Source organism: Bombina bombina, chromosome 6 (genome assembly GCF_027579735.1).
Source record: "Bombina bombina isolate aBomBom1 chromosome 6, aBomBom1.pri, whole genome shotgun sequence".
Classification (NCBI taxonomy): domain Eukaryota; kingdom Metazoa; phylum Chordata; class Amphibia; order Anura; family Bombinatoridae; genus Bombina; species Bombina bombina.
In genome coordinates, this window is record NC_069504.1 from 983700898 (window position 1) to 983723307 (window position 22410).

Consider the following 22410-nt stretch of genomic DNA (forward strand, 5'->3'; position numbering starts at 1 on the left):
GGCCGACGACTGAACGACGAATGACGGTTCCTTTAAATGACGTCATCCAAGATGGCGTCCCTCGAATTCCGATTGGCTGATAGGATTCTATCAGCCAATCGGAATTAAGGTAGGAATATTCTGATTGGCTGATGGAATCAGCCAATCAGATTTAGCTCGCATTCTATTGGCTGATCGGAACAGCCAATAGAATGCGAGCTCAATCTGATTGGCTGATTGGATCAGCCAATCGGATTGAACTTGATTCTGATTGGCTGATTCCATCAGCCAATCAGAATATTCCTACCTTAATTCCGATTGGCTGATAGAATCCTATCAGCCAATCGGAATTCGAGGGACGCCATCTTGGATGACGTCATTTAAAGGAACCGTCATTCGTCGTTCAGTCGTCGGCCAGGATGGATGTTCCGCGTCGGAGGTCTTCAGGATGCTGCCGCTCCGTTCCAGATGGATGTCGATAGAAGATGCCGCCTGGATGAAGACTTCAATCGGATGGAAGATCTCTTCTGCCCCGCTTGGATGAAGACTTCAATCGGATGGAAGACCTCTTCTGCCCCGCTTGGATGAAGACTTCTACCGGATCATGGACATCTTCAGCCCCCCGCTTGGGCTTGGATCAGGACATCGGAGGTGCTCTTCAGGACCGATCGGTGAACCTGGTATGGTGAAGACAAGGTAGGAAGTTCTTCAGGGGCTTAGTGTTAGGTTTATTTAAGGGGGGTTTGGGTTAGATTAGGGGTATGTGGGTGGTGGGTTGTAATGTTGGGGGGGGGTATTGTATGTTTTTTTTACAGGCAAAAGAGCTGAACTTCTTGGGGCATGCCCCGCAAAGGGCCCTGTTCAGGGCTGGTAAGGTAAAAGAGCTTTTAACTTTAGTAATTTAGAATAGGGTAGGGCATTTTTTATTTTGGGGGGCTTTGTTGTTTTATTAGGGGGCTTAGAGTAGGTGTAATTAGTTTAAAATTGTTGTAATATTTTTCTTATGTTTGTAGATATTTTTTTATTTTTTGTAACTTAGTTCTTTTTTATTTTTTGTACTTTAGTTAGTTTATTTCATTGTAATTATTTGTAGATATTGTATTTAATTAATGTATTGATAGTGTAGTGTTAGGTTTAATTGTAGGTAATTCTAGGTATTTTATTTAATTAATTTAATGATAGTATAGTGTTAGGTTTAATTTTAACTTAGGTTAGGATTTATTTTACAGGTAATTTTGTAATTATTTTAACTAGGTAACTATTAAATAGTTCTTAACTATTTAATAGCTATTGTACCTGGTTAAAATAATTACAAAGTTGCCTGTAAAATAAATATTAATCCTAAAATAGCTACAATGTAATTATAATTTATATTGTAGCTATATTAGGGTTTATTTTACAGGTTAGTATTTAGCTTTAAATAGGAATAATTTATTTAATAAGAGTTAATTAATTTCGTTAGATTAAAATTATATTTAATTTAGGGGGGTGTTAGTGTTAGACTTAGCTTTAGGGGTTAATACATTTATTAGAATAGCGGTGAGCTCCGGTCGGCAGATTAGGGGTTAATAATTGAAGTTAGGTGTCGGCGATGTTAGGGAGGGCAGATTAGGGGTTAATACTATTTATTATAGGGTTAGTGAGGCGGATTAGGGGTTAATAACTTTATTATAGTAGCGCTCAGGTCCGCTCGGCAGATTAGGGGTTAATAAGTGTAGGCAGGTGGAGGCGACGTTGTGGGGGGCAGATTAGGGGTTAATAAATATAATATAAGGGTCGGCGATGTTAGGGCAGCAGATTAGGGGTACATAAGGATAATGTAAGTAGCGGCGGTTTACGGAGCGGCAGATTAGGGGTTAATAATAATATGCAGGGGCGGAAGAATAGGGGTTAATAAGTGTAAGGTTAGGGGTGTTTAGACTTGGGGTACAAGTTAGAGTGTTAGGTGCAGACGTTGGAAGTGTTTGCGCATAGCAAACAATGGGGATGCGTTAGGAGCTGAACGCGGCTTTTTTGCAGGTGTTAGGTTTTTTTTCAGATCAAACAGCCCCATTGTTTCCTATGGGGGAATCGTGCACGAGCACGTTTTTGAGGCTGGCCGCTTGCGTAAGCAACTCTGGTATCGAGAGTTGAAGCTGCGTTAAATATGCTCTACGCTCCTTTTTTTGGAGCCTAACGCAGCCTTTATGTGGACTCTCAATACCAGAGTTATTTTCATGGTGCGGCCAGAAAAAAGCCGGCGTTAGCTACGCGGGTCCTTACCGACAAAACTCTAAATCTAGCCGTATGTATTTACTGTAAATATTTCACATTCCAGTGTTTTGCACATAGCAAAATATGTTCTATATATTTTTCAATAGATATTCCTTTATATCTCTGTATATAGCTATACCTATATATAATCATCTCTATATATATATTGATAGATAGATATAAATATATATTTATTTAAAAAAACATCAAATATATGTAGAAATATTTAATTATTAATAAATAGAACATATTCCGTTATGTTAAAGGGACATAAAATAGGTTGAGATCTGTGCATATCCTAAAAAAGCTATTTAATTAAAAATAGTATACATAAAAATAATTGTTTAAAAATTGCTGGCAAGTATTTTAAAATAATTTAAAAAAAATAAGAAAACTGAATTACATAGCTAAGATGCCTGGAGCAGCCAACTCCACCAGCCCCTTATCAGTGTTTAGGCATTGTATTTTAACTGAGTACACAGCTTCTAGGCATGCTCCAGCAGATAATCCCTATGCACTTTTGCATTCTACCAAAACAACAATAAATATAGATACAGCCATAGAAGGAAATGTGTGGGAGGAGTTAGAGCTTTACAATTCAGAAATTAAAAAGAAAGGGTTAATGGCGAGGCACTGCAGTATAAATGTGCAGGTAAAGTAATTAAAGTACATATTATTATATTTTGTCTCTATCCCAACTTGTTTTATGTCCCTTTAAGAACATTGGAATATTAAATATTTATATTTTCATGTTGGGTTAGCGCAATTGTGAAAATGCTATAGTGTTTGCGCGATAGAATGGGTATTTTTTTTCCATTGATTTCAATGGGGGGTAATACAAAATTGCAATTGCGATTTTTGATTTTTGACTTTAAAAGAGATTTGGGTTACTGCAAGCGCAAAATATTTTTTTTAAAAACTTGTAATATGAAAGCAACCTGACTAGCACAAAAAAGCTTAACTCTGGGTTTTTGCGATTGAGAAAAAATATATACAGCGCCACTTGTAATCTAGCCCAAAATGTATTATTTCTGAACAGGTACATCCTAATAATTGTCATTTAATTATTTAGCAACCATAGATAAACTAATTAAATAAATCCACATTCAAATTAATTCCAAGTAATGTTTACAGCAGATGTCATTGATTTAAAAAAATATAAATAGATTTGGATGGCCGAATAGATCTGGAAGGCACATCTAGTAATTAAATATTCTGCAGTGACATTTCAATTGGGCTGTTTTTTCTCTCTCCCGCCCCCACTGGGAGGTTGATTTCTACTGCTGCTTCTATAACATACATTTCTATAGCCAGTTTGGCAGTATTTAGATTTTCAGTATAGGTGGAGGTTTGAACGGGCAAAATAGCTATTTTAAACTACAAAAAAAAGTAAAGGCGGTATTTCCAAGCAAGTAAGGACAAATGTCTGTATTTTGAGATTTGAATGGTTTAACAAAGATTCTGTCATTCATTGTGTATATTACAAAGGTTACTTACTTAAAGGGATACTGAACCCAATTTTTTTCTTTCATGATTCAGATAGAGCATGCAATTTCAAGCAACTTTCTAATTTACTCCTATTATCATTTTTTCTTTTTTCTCTTGGTATCTTCATTTGAAAAAGCAGGAATGTAAGCTTACGAGCCAGCCCATCTTTGGTTCAGCACCTGGGTAGCGCTTGCTGTTTGGTGGCTAAATGTAGCCACCAATCAGCAAGAGCTACCCAGTGTTCCTAACCAAAATTGGGCCCACACGTAAGCTTACATTCCTGCGTTTTCAAATAAAGAAAATATTTGGGTTCAGTATCCCTTTAATTTAAAGTTTATGAGAATCAATATTTGAAAATGAATAATTATTACTAGAAGTTTACATTTGATAATCAATGGAACAATATCACAAAAGAAAAATTTGGTTTTCATCTACCTTTAAACCTGATCTGTGCATACATTTATAAAAAATACAGGTACAACCAGAATGTTATTCAAATTGTATTTGTACAAAAAGTCACATAATAAATCACACGCTCCTGGTTGTAAAATAAACAATAAATTATATATGGATATTGTAGAAACTCACCTGTTTTCAGATATATTTTGGTTTATAATAGTTATTTGGTTTGTGTTGTTTCCAATCAAAGTGATGTTGTCTTTATACCAGACGATGGTGGGTTTTGGATAAGAATCAATCACCACTTCAAAAGATTTGCTTTTATGCAAATCAGAAAATTGAGTCCTGTTATTATTCATTGTAATTTTTACAAATCCTCGCTCTACAAAATTCAGCAACATAAACAATTATTAAAAAGTATCAGAAATAGTAAGTTACCGTTAATTGAAAAAAAATATAATAATAATAATCTAGCGACACTTTGTAGCAGATTAACCAAGTAAGCAGGTGATGGGAGAATTAACCACACCCACTGATTTCTATAACCCCGCCCACTCAGCTCTACATAAAAACACCCAATGTAAACTACACATAATATACATGACATTAAATATTGTATTGTTCAAATACATTTGTAATCTGCAGGAGAATCAGATATCAAAGGATGCACATATATACATAATATCAGAGGTATATGTTGGCCCATATAATTGCTGCTCACAGAGCACTGCTGGTTCCGAGAGAAATCCACAGCTGATCTAATCAGCAGCGCTAGTTGCATGACTAGCAATGTAACTAATTCAAGCATGTCATTTTTTTACTATTATGGCCCTTTAAATATGTGTTTTACCTATTAAACACATATGGGTCAACACAACCCTTTAGAAAAACTCATCAAATTATCTAAAAAAATCCCCATATATAAAAATGGCGTTTTTCTTTAGAACATCAGATACGTTTTTCTAAAAGATTCTGATCGACCCCATAGTTATATAGAAGCAATAGCGCAATAATAAAATGTTCTAACACATTAGTGTATGTTCTTTTTGCACATTTGTGCCCCTTTAAGCATGACATGAAGATTATGCCTTTCGTGGCATCAATACACTAACAGCAATGCACAAATTGGGTAGCAGCATTGCAGCTCCAACAGTCTTATTTACTAATAAAAGTAACGTGTAGGCCTTTTAGAACAGAAACTATTCTTTTGCCATAAAGCTGTTTATTTATTTATTACCAAAATAAGTGCACAGTTAGAATCTGCATGCAACTGATATTAACAGCCTTGTATTATATTATATATATATACAGTATATATATATATATATATACAGTATATATTATTATTATTATTATTATTATTATCGGATATTTGTAAAATGCCAACAGATTCTGCAGCAATAATATATATATATATATATATATATATATACACATATATATATATATATATATATATATATATATATATATATATATATATATATATACATACATATAGAGCAACCAATTGGTTTATTTCTAAAATAGGTGTTCGTCTTGGGACCTGGTTTAGCATTTCTGAGTTTTTTTTACAGTTCATGTGTAGTTCACGTCTGCTATTTCTGTATGGATAAAGTACCTACTGATATCTTTATCCAGTCAGGTTAAAATTAGTAAGGATAATGTAATGATAACACAGGAATGTCTCACATATATTTGTGGTATGCATTCCTCAAGCACAGCCAATAACACAATCACTTCTCTAGTTAGAATGTGTTACTGTTCTACTTGCTTGATAAACACAGATATTTACCAATTACAGTGACTTCAATTGCTTTTTCATCCTGTTCACCGTTCACCGATTCTGCTGCATTACACGTATAGGTTCCTGAGTCTCTCTTATCCACGTTTGTGATGGTTAAGATTGAACGCACATCTTCAGAGGGTCCGTAGAAGAAGTCTGTGACTGGCTCAATGATTATGCCTCTCTGTTAAATATTAGACAATGTAAGTCTTTTAAGTTAGCTTACATTAATGTTCCCCTAATATTTTTTATTATTATTATTGTTTTTTAAAGCAAGGCTGTACTCAAAATCCTTCTATTATGCACATAAAAGAGCAGACTTCATGCATGCTGAAAATGTTTTAAAAAATTAAGAGCAATTTAAACTGAAAGTAATGTAGCAGTATTGGATGCATGCTTCTTACTTCTTTGGCTAATAAATACAACTCCCACTGCTCTACTGGCAGAGAACAATCTTTTGCAAACCTGTAATGCATTTAAAAAAATGTAGCCTCCTTCTTTTTATGTGGACCAAAACAAAACAAAAAATATATAAATAAAAAAAATGTCCTTTTAAAAAGCCTTAACATGTATCATTAAAGGGACACAATTATTTTCTTTCCTGATTCCTGAGAGAGAATGTAATTTTAAGCAACTTTTCAATTTATTCCTATAGTCGAATATGTTTCATTCTCCTGCTATACTTTGTAGAAAAGCAAACCTAGGAAGGCTCAGGAGCTGCTGATTGGTGGTTGCACATATATTCCTTATGTTATTGGCTACCCTTGTGCCTTGCTGTTTCTTCAACAAAGGATTCCAAGAGAATAAAGCAAATTTGATAATAGAAGTTAAATGGAAAGTTGTTTAAAATTGTATTCTCTATCTGAATCATGAAATAAAATTTTGGGTTTCATGACCCTTTAAGAGCTTTGATGGCTAACTAGTGGCCCATGGCTATATACAGCCTCCTGCACTAATTTTTGCGGACCCTGAAATAACAATGTATGCCAAGTGTGCTTTTAGGTGACCACAACTAAAAAAAACCCCTGGAGGTAAGAACAGCATACAGAGGTTACCCTACAACCTTAGCAAAAAACCTGACTATGTGCTAATGGACATTTTTAGAATATTTATTATTTGTTTGTTTAATAGCAACACATTTATATGCATCCCCTAAAGCTGTTAACATATCGATCTGCCACCCCATGTGTTAGAAAGTTGGCCATAACTGATTTAGAGTATTTTTCTAAACCAAACTATGGAGTACATCTCAATGTATTTTTTACTGATCACAATCCAAATTCTTGATTCTTCTGCAGCTGAAGTGACTAGACCCCCAGACAACCCTTTTTTGACTTATTACTGTATACCCCAAAAAGTATTTGAATGTAACATTGGTTGAATGACATTAGAAAACAACATCACCAAACAGATACAAATTCTACCTTCTCAATCAATGAAAGTTTAAAAAGAAATCATAAGCACTTTTATACTAATAAAAATTAGCAAAACCCATAATCCAAAAAACGACACATTCCCACTATACTGATCATACCCCTTTCTGTGGTTACAGAGCTCTGTGGTTTTGGAGCACAACAGGTTAATGCATTCATGTTGTCTATTATCATCTTCAGGGTTCTCTCAAGACATTGTGCTGCCTGCAGTGCCTGGTCCAAGAATAAAATAACTGCCTTCAACTTTCCTTCCACTACATCAACTTATCTCAAAAATTAATGTTCAGGAGAATGAAATTTCACATAAGAACATGCAGATGAGCACCCTATAAGATTATTTTTTCTTAAAAACATTGTTATCCAGATTGCGCTCTCCCAATGTGCTGGCCCTATCAAGTGCTGCCTGGCTCCTTTGGTCCCACTTGGTCCAACTATAGAGACAGTTCTGAACATCTCTATGCATTAATAATAGTGATCAATCAACATACAGGTTTGTCAAGCTGTGATGTAATTGCTAAACCCACCACATAATTATTATTATTACTACTATTATCGGTTATTTGTAGAGCGCCAACAGATTCCGCAGCGCTAACATAACTATTTTGTTTGTCATTGATCGTGCATATTTAATTTTTTAATTATAAAACTGATCGATTAACAATACAGATAATGATTTAATGTTGTTTTTGTGAGATATCAATGTTGTGCTTGAAAGGTATTACTAGGGATGGGCGAATGATTTGCAACATCCAAAAAATGAAACAAATTTTAACACATTTGTTAGTTCATTTCGAATGTTTATACAACATTCTAACAATATAATAGTATTTCTAAAGCTATCTTTAAAAGCAATATTTAATTAGAATTTTTTCTAATTTAAATATTGGGTTATTTGAATCGAATTATGCAATATTCAAATTAGAAAATTTTTAATCAATATATTTGTAATAATATTTAGAATACTCTCTTTAAATGTAATATTCAAAATAGAAAAATTAGAATCAAAATACTTGTAATAGAATTTCTTTAATACTCTTTCAATTTAATATTCGAATTATGCAATATTCGAAATAGGAAAATCTGAACAGATATATTTGTACTTATAATGTATCAATTTACTAAATTACCTAACCACATGAACTATTGAACTTCTGAATAGTATTTGTTATATCGAATGTTACATTAGAAATTTTGAATGTGAATATTCAATCTAATTATGAACATTCAAAAATGAAAGTAGCATTTGAAAATTGGAAATAACATTCGATTTCCGAATTGTTATGGATTTCCATTCTTATCAACATTCGATTGTCCAAAATGAATGTCTACAGGATTATTCATTCTACCAAATGAATGACACTTTCACCACATTCGCCCATCCCTAGTATTCACAGCAGAAGCATTTTTGGATTGTGATCACTGGAAAAACACCCTGACAATACCGGCTAAAGTGTAAACATTGTTATCAACTGAAAACAAGTGAAAGATTGCGATCAACCCATATTTATGAAATTTAAAGGTTTATTTCTGTTAGGCTTAATATGCTAATACACGTCTTAATATGCTAATGTGTGCATTAATATGCAAATGTATTTTTTGTGTTGTTGAACTATGCACTGTTTCAATTTGTTTAATTCTTAGAATATTCTACCATGACTTCACAATTTGCCTATGGGCATCCTTACTCTTAGTTTTAATTTTTTTTGTTTTTAAACTACATAAATAAGGTTCTTTTTTTTATTAATCTTTGTGATATTTTTTACTGTACTTTTAAGAGATGTATCATTTAGTGGTTGAGCAGTAACACTCTTAGCCCTAGCTGCTGTTAATACTGGCCACTCCCTTTGGCTGTCTTCTGCTCGCTGTTGGAAGGAGGAGCTACTGTTAAAGCCAGCAAATCTAACAATACACTGCACATTATCATGCGCTTCAGTGCAGACAAAGTAGAGACAAGACTGTTATAAAGCAGATGTAATTAAAGACACAAGCCTGTACTTAAATCTTCTCAGACAGTCTGGTCCCTCAATGGAAGCAGATAAACTTTTCCAGAAGGGAGGCCAACATCAAAGCTAATAAGTCAGCTGCTTTACTCCAGACCAGGCAGAGCATACATATGTGCAGTACTCATTAGGGGCAGGAGAATGTTTTGGCTCATTAGTAAGAAAACAAATAGAAAATTTTGTACACTCTTAAAGATATTTAAAAATCTGAATAATAAATTTCAAATTTAAATATTTTAATATAAAACTTTGGCTGTTGATTCTCAGACTTTAAAGGGACAGTTTACTCAAAAATTGTCTCCCCTTTAATTTGTTCCCAATGATCCACTTTACCTGCTGGAGTATATTAAATTGTTTACAAGTAGCTCCTTTACCCTTATATTGGCATTTGAAATTGTTGATTTAGCATGTGGTATCCCCACCTATTCTGAAAGTTTGTGGCCGCGCGTACCAGCTATAGATAAGCTTTGTAAACACAGCCAGCAGAAGAAATTACACTCCCAGTGCAATATAGCAGAGATAAGGTAATAAACTGTTGATTTTCCATTGTTCTCTCAAAGTACTAGTGATTGTTTTAAGGACAGATATAAGATAAAGAAGCATGTATAAGTACACAATGTGATAAAGTAATGAGATATAATTATACCTACAAGCTCAACCCATTTTATTAGGTTGTGGCTTCAAAACACAAAATCAGAGCTTTAATATACACAAATAAGCCTTAAAAAGCTAATTTTCATACATTTTTTAATCTGCAGTTGGTAAAAAAAGCAATTGTAAACACATTAAGGGAAAAACTATTTTACAGTATACTGTCCCTTTAAGGTAAGTCCACAAAAATTTAACAATTAAATATTTTGCTGTATAGAAACATTTAAATGGCAGAATGTAGAGGGTACAGATGCCGACCCTTATCATTTTTGACATGTACATTGTAATACACAATATGAGATTATAAATTGACTGTATTTACAAAGTAGAATAATTTGTACAGGTTTATCACATTGATGACCAATAGAATGAGCCACCAATGATGAAACACAACTCATTGTTTTATTGCTGTGTTCAGTAATTTTTGAGAAAGTATAGTAAGTTTTAAAACTGCACTACTTTTTCAATGGAGAACTGAATGTTATTAACTTTGCAGTATCACAAGCAAACATATCCTTATCTCTTTGCAGCACAGACATATCAGTAAAATAAAATAACCTACACAGGGTTATACTGTAAATAAAACAGCTGCTGTTCTATTTATATCCTTGTGTAGGTTATTTTAAGTTACGTCTTTTAACAAACAGAAGTGGAAGCGGTTTTTGTTACAGTTTATTGACTGGACACCTAACCATTCGAAGAGTCTACCCCATCAGCAGTGTTTTCCTGACACGCTATGGTCGGAGAGTCACTTCATTAGCTTCACAGACTTTTGAATATTGTTTTGTGTGTTTCTGTAAGCCGACCTTTGCCAGGAGTGATCTTGCTGTATTATAGGGTTGCCACCTTTCTTGGAATTGCCACCTTTCTTGGAAGAAAATACCGGCCATGCTAATTAACATAATTTTGCATGAATAATTAAATAGCATAACTCAAGAACTTAAGCTGATAGGACTTTTAAATGCTCATTTGTTTATAACTATTATTCATGACACTCAGAAGAAGTTTCACTTTGACAGGGGCTTTCTTTCAATATTAATTCTTTATTTTCTACATTGACATGAACCTTAAAAATACCGGTTGTGTTGGTAAAATACCGGCTATGTGGCAACCCTAGCTGTATAGCTCAGAAATGTCATCAGCCTACTGTTGATCACCATTTGAGGTGCTCACTAAATGTGAATAGAATCTATCCATTGATTTGCCTGATTGTGAACTTTTGATACTCTATGAGGCGCCCTTTGTCTTTGTTTGTGTTTTCTTAAAGTACAGTAACACTCATAATAACTACATCTAATAAAAATTATTAAAGAAACATATTGCACACAAAAGTTATAAGGTCTCAAAGATATGAGATCTCAGGCGTTAGAAAAAAAAAGGCATACAAAGGGCTTTAACATTGAGATACAAACATATACATCTCTAAAGATGTATATGTATGTATGTGTACAGTGGGGCAAAAAAAGTATTTAGTCAGCCACCAATTGTGCAAGTTCTCCCACTTAAGAAGATGAGAGAGGCCTGTAATTTTCATCATAGGCATACCTCAACTATGAGAGACAAAATGTGGAAACAAATCCAGACAATCACATTGTCTGATTTGGAAAGAATTTATTTGCATATTATGGTGGAAAATAAGTATTTGGTCACCTACAAACAAGCAAGATTTCTGGCTCTCACAGACCTGTATCTTCTTCTTTAAGAGGATCCTCTGTCCTCCACTCATTAACTGTATTAATGGCACCTGTTTGAACTTGTTATCAGTATAAAAGACACCTGTCCACAACCTTAAACAGTCACACTCCAAACTCCACTATGGTGAAGACCAAAGAGCTGTCGAAGAACACCAGAAACAAAATTGTAGACCTGCACCAGGCTGGGAAGACTGAATCTGCAATAGGCAAGCAGCTTGGTGTGAAGAAATCAATTGTGGGAGCAATCATTAGAAAATGGAAGACATACAAGACCACTGATAATCTCCCTCGATCTGGGGCTCCACGCAAGATCTCACCCCGTGGGGTCAAAATGATCACAAGAATGGTGAGCAAACATCGCAGAATCAAACGGGGGGACCTAGTGAATGACCTTCAGAGAGCTGGGACCAATGTAACAAAGGCTACCATCAGTACCACACTACGCCGCCAGGGACACAGATCCTGCAGTGCCAGACGTGTCCCCCCTGCTTAAGCCAGTATATGTCCGGGCCCATCTGAAGTATGCTAGAGAGCATTTGGATGATCTAGAAGCGGACTGGGAGAATGTCATATGGTCAAATGAAACCAAAGTAGAACTGTTTGGTAGAAACACAACTCGTCATGTTTGGAGGAGAGAGAATGCTGAGTTGCAACCAAAGAACACCATGCCTACTGTGAAGCATGGGGGTGGCAACATCATGCTTTGGGGCTGTTTCTCTGCAAAGGGAACAGGACGACTGATCCGTGTACATGAAAGAATGAATGGGGCCATGTATCATGAGATTTTGAGTGCAAACCTCCTTCCATCAGCAAGGACATTGAGGATGAAACGTGGCTTGGTCTTTCAGCATGACAATGATCCCAAACACACCACCCAGGCAACGAAGGAGTGGCTTCGTAAGAAGCATTTCAAGGTCCTGGAGTGGCCTAGCCCGTCTCCAGATCTCAACCCCATAGAATACCTTTGGAGGGAGTTGAAAGTGACAACCCCAAAACATCACTGCTCTAGAGGAGATCTGCATGCAGGAATGGGCCAACATACCAGCAACAGTGTGTGGCAACCTTGTGAAGACTTACAGAAAACGTTTGACCTCTGTTATTGCCAACAAAGGATATATAACAAAGTATTGAGATGAACTTTTGATATTGACCAAATACTTATTTTCCACCATAATATGCAAATAAATTCTTTCCAAATCAGACAATGTGATTGTCTGGATTTGTTTCCACATTTTGTCTCTCATAGTTGAGGTATACCTATGATGAAAATGACAGGCCTCTCTCATCTTCTTAAGTGGGAGAACTTGCACAACTGGTGGCTGACTAAATACTTTTTTGCCCCAATATATATATATATATATATATATATATATATATATATATATATATATATATATATTTATTTATTTATTTATTTACAGTGAGGGGAAACATTATTTGATCCCCTGCTGATTTTGTACTTTTGTCCACTGAAAAAGAAATGATCATATTAATGGTAGGTGAGAGACAGAATAACAACAAAAACATCCAGAAAAACGCATTTCAAAAAAGTTATACAGGTAACGAGCTGAGATTAGAAGGTTTAATCAATTTATCTGCTGTATATTCCTTTATTAATTACAAATAACTCCTTTACCTCTACTTTTGTCATTTGAAAGAGCTGCTTTGGTCTGTTGAAACAACCACCTTTACTAAAATATTCAATATTGCAGTACTGGCTATACAAAAGCTATTTAATCAAGAGAGTGTTCCTGCAACTGCTTTGAACACAATGAACTCTTATCAGCTGTTTAGCATATTGTCCTTTTCAATGTTGTATCTATCATCTATCTATCATTTAATTTTTTTTCAATTTAAGTAGTGTATAGTGTATGTGGTTCAAACAACTTTGACATGCCTCCTTAACATGACATTTCATATTCTTCATTAATGGGCAATATTTAAATTGCCCTGTGCAGTAATGCTATTTCGAGGCCCTCCTCTTACTGTCCATTTAATGTACACTTATTCATTAGACCTGGCAAGATGTAATCCTTTTCCATGTAAGATCATGAGACCACCTGTCCTGCAGATTGGTTAAAGGTGGCGTTCCTCAGATGGTTACTTATAGGTAGAGGTACCTCTTTAATGTTTGTAAAAATATAATTACATGTTTTACTCTGTACTATATACCTAATGTTATAGCATTGCAGAATATGCTGTTGCTTTATAGTTACAGTTTATAGCATATATTAGAAGATGTTAGCCAATCAGCTCTCAGATTGGTACCCTTTTGTTGTACTCAGAGGTGCCAAATTTTCTGCTCCACTAACTTCATATGTTAACAACAATTAGTGGAGATAACTCAAAAGTATTTTGTTTTATGCCTTTTATTAACAACTATTAAACAATAATTATTATTACCTAATTTAGCAACCTAAGAAGGATGAAAAGTTGTGGTTGTGATTGGGAGGCACATACATTACAATATAATGTTAAAAAAGTTTTTTACAGGATTTCTCTCCATAACCTTCTTCTTCTACTCAGAGGTGACAATTTTTCTGCACCACTAACTTCATACTTTAACTGTATCCCAGAGGTTTAGACAGAGGTTGCAAGGATGCAGGCACCACTCGGTGTCTATATAAAAAATATGAATTTTATTGAATAAAAAAGTTAAAAAACCTTCACAGACATGAAGGCAAACAGACACGGTAGACTGTCGTATACGTTTTGGGCCCCCTATTGGCGCTTAATCATAGACTTCTGATGCACAACAATGGTGCCTTATTTATACTGAACCAGCATAAATTAACCCCTTGTTAACAAGACTATTTGTGTTCTAAATCCCTGTGCCTGTAAGTGGAACTAGATATTTTTTATGGGGAAAGTCATTGTTCAATTACAGTAATCAACAATTTGCACTTGTAACAATTATGTGTGCCATGTCTTGCGTTACTACTCTTCAGACTTTCAAGATATAGGACCCAATTCTCTAAAGCTCAGTGATCTGGCAAGATGTTCTAAACAGTCTTGTAACCATTGCAAGGTCCCTCAAAGTATTTTACAAAAGCAAATTTTGGCTTGAGAGATGTTTATCTTTCTAAATGTGGTTGTGATTGTGAGACAAATACAATATAATGCTTACAAAAGTATTTTTAGGATTTCTCTCCATACCAGCAAGTTTTGAGAAGCTGGCTCACAGATTCCAGAAGGTAGTAAAATGTTATAAGAAACGTACATAGAAAGGGATTTAGTAAATGGAATGTGAAGGTGGCATGAGACTTACCTTTCTCCGAGGATAGTCCCATCGGAAGTTCAGAAGGTCATTATCACTAACAATGCATGAAACAGTGATATTCTCTCCTACTCTCACCACACTCTGCTCTGCTTTAATAGTTAGATTAATGGTGGAAACTAGATGGAAGAATGAAAGAACAAGCCATGTATGAAATTGCAAGTCAGCATAAGATTTAGTTTCTTTATAATTTCATTGGGCTAAAGAAAACTTATCTTTTATACTTTAAAAAAAATTGGTTTAGTGTAGTTAGCGAAATTATTATACAGCTCAATATATTAAAGGGACACTGAACCCAATTTTTTTCTTTTGTGTTTCATATAGAGCATGTAATTTTAAGCAACTTTCTCATTTACTCCTATTATCCTTTTTTCTTTGTTCTTTTGCTATCTTTATTTGAAAAAGAAGGCATCTAAGCTAAGGAGCCAGCCAATTTTTAGTACAGAACCATGGACAGCACTTGTTTATTGGTGCTGTCCAATCAGCAACGACAACCCAGGTTGTTCACAAAAAATGGACCGGCATCTAAACTTACATTCTTGCTTTTCAAATAAAAATACCAAGAGAATGAAGAAAATTTGATAATAGGAGTAAATTAGAAAGTTGCTTAAAATTGCATGCCCTATCTGAATCACAAAAGAAAAAATTTGGGTTCAGTGTCCCTTTAAGTAAGGACTAAATTGAATTAATTGATAATTGAATGTTTTTAATTCCATTAGCATAACACATTGCGAGCTCTACTTTTGCAAAAAATATACGTACTTATAAAACAAAAACCAGAGCTTGTATTGCCATTATAAGTAAAATCTCACAAATGTATTTAGTAAGGGTTCTATGGTTAGTGCTGGTGTTGCTGTGCTCCAAAACTAAAGGTGCCCTAAATTTGCAAGGTAGTGAATTGTGTATGTGTCAAGAGCTTTAAACCGAGCAAGTAGAGAAGCAACAATGAGGTAGAAGGGAGTTTGAAAAAAGTAAATGTAATATAAATAGGTAATAGAGTATGACACCACCCCCCCACACACACAAGAAGTTGGTATAAAAAAGTAGGTGCATATAAGCAATTCTGTGACTGTATAGCACTCTAAATGACTAGAAGTGATAATAACGACCCAGGCAATAGTGGGAGGTATTTTACGAAGCCATTGTTCCTAAATGACAATGTGAACCTTCACTTATTGATACATTTTTTAAAGACCGTGAAGAGTCAATAAACATTGGCTTTGATATTTCAGAAATGTGAGCCTCTGTAAATTAAACTAAATAGACAGTCCTATATTCTTAAAAATATGTCAGTATGTGTTTTAACATGATTAAGGGCCTACTATGGACATGAAACACTGCTATTTTTAAGTTGGACCCAGACTGATAAAGGTCCATTTTTTTTTCTGGCTGGACGTATTAATGGAATATTATGTGTGGAACCAAATAACATAACATGTAAACACATAAAATACCTTTTTTTTAATTAAAATAGATTTCTTTTTATCTTACCAAAATTAAATAGAGAAGGCAAGATTTACCTTTTATACTGAAGACATAATATGTAACAGAGTAAACTTCTTTGCCATCAAAGGTTGCTTTGCATTGGTAACTTTTATCCTCAAAGTATCCTGTGAAACCTTCCTTGCTGTTATAGGGTAATGAAAGTTCTATGTCATCTTTTCTCTCGAGGAGAGTCACATTAATGTTAGGGTCAGTAACACGGCATGGAATGGTTGCTTCCTTGTTCATTTCTTTGTAGATAAACTCCTCATCATGTTCCACTGGGACAAACCATAAATAAGGATCTGAAACATAAAACAGAAACATAAAGGAGAGATACTTATTATATTTATTTAAATGTTTTTTTAAATATTTAAAATATTACTTAAATCTTACTAAAATGGGGGACTGAACCTGAGAGTGGTGGTGAAAAGAAACATTTTTTTTAAAGCAAATACAAATTATTATTGTTTATTTATAAAGTGCAGACATATAACGCAGTGCTGTAACATTATCAAATTGCACTGGTTTCAGGGTAGTTTAACTTGGATTTGCTTGTAGCTTTGCGTGCATCTCTTCATCTAACAGTGCAATAAGTGCATTGTGTATTCTGAAACAAACTTGCAAGCTTATATTTGGTGAGATAAAACAGTGAGATCTGGAGCTGCAACATGCTTAAACAGTAAGACCTATGAGAGAACTTCAGATACACCAAAGGAACGTCGTTGTTTGGCCCACTTGCCATGGCTTCAAGACCCACGTGCAATAAAAATATAAAGTATGCTTTGAATTTTGTATCTTTTGGCACAATGTTGACTTAATATTTTTAAAGTGAATTGTATATTAAAGCGATACTAAACCCAAATATTTTTTTCATGATTAAGATAGAGCACGCAGTTTTCTAATTTACTCCTATTATCAATTCTTCTTTGTTCTCTTGCTATCTTTATTTGAAAAAAGCAGGAATCTAAGCTTAAGAGCCTTGCTTGCTGATTGGTGGCTAAATGTAGCAAGCGCTATCCAGGGTGCTGAACCAAAAATGGGCCGGCTCCTAAGCTTAGAAAAAAAGTCTCTCAAAAATACATTACAAAGCACAGTTACAATCATAATAACACCATCTAATAATTTTTTTTAAAAAAAAATAGTCCACAAAAAAGTTATAAGGGCTAAAAAATATGAGGTCTCTGGTGTTAGAAAAATATGGCAGGGAAAGGGCTTTAACATAGAGATACATACATATACACGTCTAAATATGTATGTGTATAAATATTTATTTTTATATATATATATATATATCTATATGTGTACATATTTATTTATATGTGTATATATGTATGTACATGCCAGTGATCTAAGGCTAGGAGAAGGCCCGAAACATGTTTGGCACTCTTTTCCACCAGACTGTGGATTTTCTTCATTGATTTTATGGCTTTCTGTATTTTTAATTGTTCATAATATTTTTTTTATTTTTTTTTAACTTTGGATATCCTTTGTATGGAAGGGGCGGATAATACTTGTACTCTATATATGTATTTACAGACATATATATACATATAAACACATAAATACATATGTACCCATATATAGACATATATAGAAGTGCATTGGAGCCCTTTGCAGTTAAGTAGATGAAAATATGTAAAATCATATTTTAGCAATATTCATATTTAATAAAGGTTTTACCTATGTATTTACTGTAAGTATTTAAAAACAAATATTCCTATATATATGTATATATCTATATCTATATATAACCATGTATATATATTCTATGTGGGGAATAAGTTATCACATGCACGATATTGTAAGTTCAGCTTTTTACGCTTGTTGGGTTAGTGCACAAGCAAAAACAGTTTACTTACAACTTGTAATACGAGTGCAAACCGACTTCTAGCACAGTTACGCTTAAGTGGGAGTGTTAAATAGCGCTCCACTTGTAATCTGGTCCTAAATATTTATATATACGCATCAGAAATGAATTACTGCATTGCAAAAGATCTACATACAAAATAAATGTTGAAAAACCATTAAAAACAGTCAAAATGTGAATTGTTTTGCAGTCCAGGGACACCCCCCACTCATGAAAAGTCTCTTATTTGCTTCAGCCAATTAGGGATAGCTATTAATGAGCTACTGCACACAAACAATCTCTGTGCCGCATGTACAGGGTTTAGAGTTTAGAATAACACAGAATACATTCCAAACTTTTGGGGGGAAATGGGAACACTAGTATTTTCAAATTTAAATGACAAAAAGCAGGGAAAATATATAATGAAAGTTCATTTTGACTATGCATGATTAAACCTTCTATATGGACTTCTATATAAAGTTTAAAGTCCTTTTAAGACCTCTGTAAAGGCAGTCTTCTGTTAGCGTTAGGATAGTGTATCTTCATCAACATTTATCTGCAGCTTTAATATTTTAGTACAGCTATGTTCAAAAAAGTAGATGGGAGTCTACCAGTTTATCACAAGACAATGTACTAGTGATATGGTCTCAGTTTAAGAACAAAAGAGTAAATGTTTTATGCAAATATATTCTGCAAGGCAATTATTGTCTCAAATAGTAAAGAGAGGTCCTGATTTGACCTTACTACACTTACAAGTACACTTCACAAACAAGTAGTTATCTTCAGTTCACTAAAACCTGGGCAGTCCTGTTTTAGAGTTAATGCAAAATGTGCTTCGATATATTGAAAACAAACTTCAAATCTTTCATTTTGCAAAATGTCTGTTTCTTAATAGCTTGCTCAGAGCTAGTAAAAGATAGTCTAGATCATCCTTATTTATATATCCCTCCCTCTTTATAAGTGTCAGGCATAAGGATTTGCAATTGTGACATATATCATAGCACCTTCAAATTCCCAACATATATTCTTAACCATCCACAATTGTTGCATTGTTTAAAGAGTGTCATTTTCCCAATGACATTTCATAAATTTGTCTATGAAGAGCATGATACAAAATCCAGAATCTGTAGCTGGAACAATGTAAGCTATGCACATCTGTTCAGTGTACCCAACAGAGAGATGTACTAGAAGAGAGATTATGTCCTCTAACCTAATTCCACAATCCCTGGAAATAAGCAGGCACTGTGCAGCTGAACCATTTATACTAAAAACATAAATCTACATGGAAAATATTTTATAAACAGTGATTGCCTACCAGAGCTCTATAAATGTGCCAGAGAGTACTCAAGACAAGTCACAAACATTAGCTGCTTCTGATCAACAGAATCAGATTAACAAAAGGTCTTGGCATCTTGAAAGATGATAGTAATCTCATAGTACAGAAGATAAATCAATATATAAAGAACCCTGACCATAATTATCTGTTCTAGAGGGTAATGAGGTACCAAGCACTTTAAAACATTTTTAGAACAGTTCTACACATCATTTATACACTTGACTAACTAGACTTTAAGACTCTATGGCTATGGTTTCCATTGCTGTTTTTAACTGTGTAAACAGATGGTAACTTAAAACATCTCAGTAGACTTTAACCCTTTAAGGACACAGCTTTCAGTTTGCTCAATTGTTTTATGACGGAAAAATTCCGTCATATGTCCTTAAGAGGTTAATGGAGATACTTGTCGTAACCACCAGTTTACACAGTTTACTACAGCAATGGAAACTAGGCCTATGATAAAGGCTTGTTTAGATAATGACACAGAAGTAGAGATTGATTTTTACATGAATGCACAAAAACATGTTCACTCTTGAGTAGCTACTTATTCTTTGTCAAAAACCTAAGACCTGATTCTCAAAAATTCTCCATCCTGGAGTGAGGTCTATTGATAGACCTCCATAAATTCTCTAAGAAAATTTGTGGAATTTTGAAGTCCAAGAGAACTGTATAAAAGGTAAGGAAATCTCTAAAATGTAGAATCCCCTAAGGGAGAGTAAGGGTGACAAGGGAGCACGATTTGAAACAAATTAAATATAAATGCTTTCACTACAGTTAGACTTGTATTTGTTTCTAGTTTAGTATGGATTTTGAGTATTGGCAACATTTCACCAGCATGCAGCTGGAAAAATATATATGGGAAAGACATACAAAAGTAAAATGCTTACAAAAATATAATGAGAGTTGTGTGAAAACACCAATCTCTACCCCAAGGAACACCTCTGTCCAGCTAGCTCTCTGAACCTGCCCAAATCATTTTATATAGTAAAAATACAAAGTGCAAAAGTATGATACTACTTCATACTTCATACTTCATACACAGAGATATTTTAAATAATCTCAGGATTCAAATCACAATCCTTTATACATTGCAATAAATGTACATGTAGATGTTTAACAAGACATAAATCATTTTTTTTCTTAAATGATTCCAATAGAGTATAAAAAAAATTAAAAAAATTCCCATTTATTTCTATTACAAAATTTGCATTATATTCTTGATATTCTTTGTTGAAAAGCTGGTAGGACATTTTAGGAGCATACACGTATCTGGTGCAATATAGGGATTCAGTTTCATAACTATATCATACATTTATAAGAGCACTAGATGGCAGCAGTATTTGCAGGGAACACCCATTATAAAATTTGTCTTTCTAGAAACCTTAGAGAACTCACAGTGCTGGTGGGTCTTTTTAGATCATCTCATTTAAAAGCCCATTAGATCACTATTCATTACTGGACCTTTCTCCTAAGCCAGACCTATGACTTAAAGGGACAGTCTACAATATAATTTGTATTGTTTTAAAACATAGATAATCCCTTTATTACCCATTCTCCAGTTTTGCATAACCAACACTGTTATATTAATATACTTTTACCTCTGTGATCACCTTGTATCTAAGCCTCTTCTGACAGCCCCCTGGTCATATGACTGTGACTGTTTATTATCTATTGTCTTGCATTTAGCATTGTGATGTGCTAAATCTTAAATAATTCCCCGGGCGTTAACACAGTGTTATCTATATGGCCCACATGTACTTTCAGTCTCTTGTTGTTAAAAAGCATGTGATAAGAGGCAGCCCTCAAGGGCTTAGAAATTAGCATATGTGCCTACCTAAGTTTAGTTTCAACTAAGAACACCAAGAGAACAAAGCAAATTTGATGATAAAAGTACATTGGAAAGTTGATTAAAATTACAAGTCATATCTGAATAATGAAAGTTTAATTTTGACTAGACTGCCCCTTTAAGTGTAACAGAATACTTGAGTTGTGTTCACTTAATGCTAAGCTGGTTTGTTCTAATATAAATATACTGTATATTGGTTGCATTAATCAGTTCTGATTTTATCATCTATGCTGGTCAGGATTTTACTGACCAACCATATCAGTGACTGATCTATTGATTTCATATTTATTTTTTTATGGTGCTAGCCTGGTATCTCGTTTATTAATGTCTAATTGCTGTTACCTCATAATGGACCTTTTGTAAGATGGCTACACCAACCCAGGGCAAAACTTAAAATTAATAAATGTACAAAGACATTTGTTATTGAAAAATAAGTAATTTTTCTTTTTTTTTGTTGTTGTTATTTTTACTATTATTATTTTATTTTAACTTATTGCTAAGTTCCCTTGTTTTACCTTTAGGGCTATAGATAGATCAGATGTTTTGATGTCCGAATGTGAGAAAATCTAACTACCTGAACTGTTAATTGACTAAGCAGTGCTCACATTATGATCCTTAAAATCTGTTTTGTCTCAAGCCCTCACTGTACAATCCTAAAATGCACAAATTAGACTTAAAAGGACATTATAGTCATAATTACACTTTCATGATTCAGATAGGGCATGCAATTTTAAACAACTTTCCAATTTACGTTTATTATCAAATTTGGTTTGTTCTCTTGGTTTTCTTTGTTGAAAGTGAACCCTAGGAAGGCTCATATGTTAATTTCTAAGCCACTGAAGGCCACCTATTATCCCAGTGCATTTTGACAGTTTGTTACAGCTAGACAGTGCTAGTTCATGTGTGCCATATAGATAGCATTGTGCTCAGTCCCATT

At 34.1% G+C, this 22410-nt stretch overlaps 1 protein-coding gene across 1 annotated transcript in view; it reads right to left on the minus strand.

The window, feature by feature from the left end:
- The window catches only part of PDGFRB (platelet derived growth factor receptor beta), a 247002-nt gene that overhangs the window by 107228 nt on the left and 117364 nt on the right, over nt 1-22410 (minus strand). Inside the window, exons 4-7 of the mRNA XM_053718652.1 lie at nt 16481-16747; nt 14952-15079; nt 5915-6089; nt 4309-4501 (exon numbers count right to left, since the gene is read on the minus strand). Of these exons, the coding sequence (XP_053574627.1) occupies nt 4309-4501; nt 5915-6089; nt 14952-15079; nt 16481-16747 (763 nt within the window). The remainder of the gene's footprint in view (nt 1-4308; nt 4502-5914; nt 6090-14951; nt 15080-16480; nt 16748-22410) is intronic.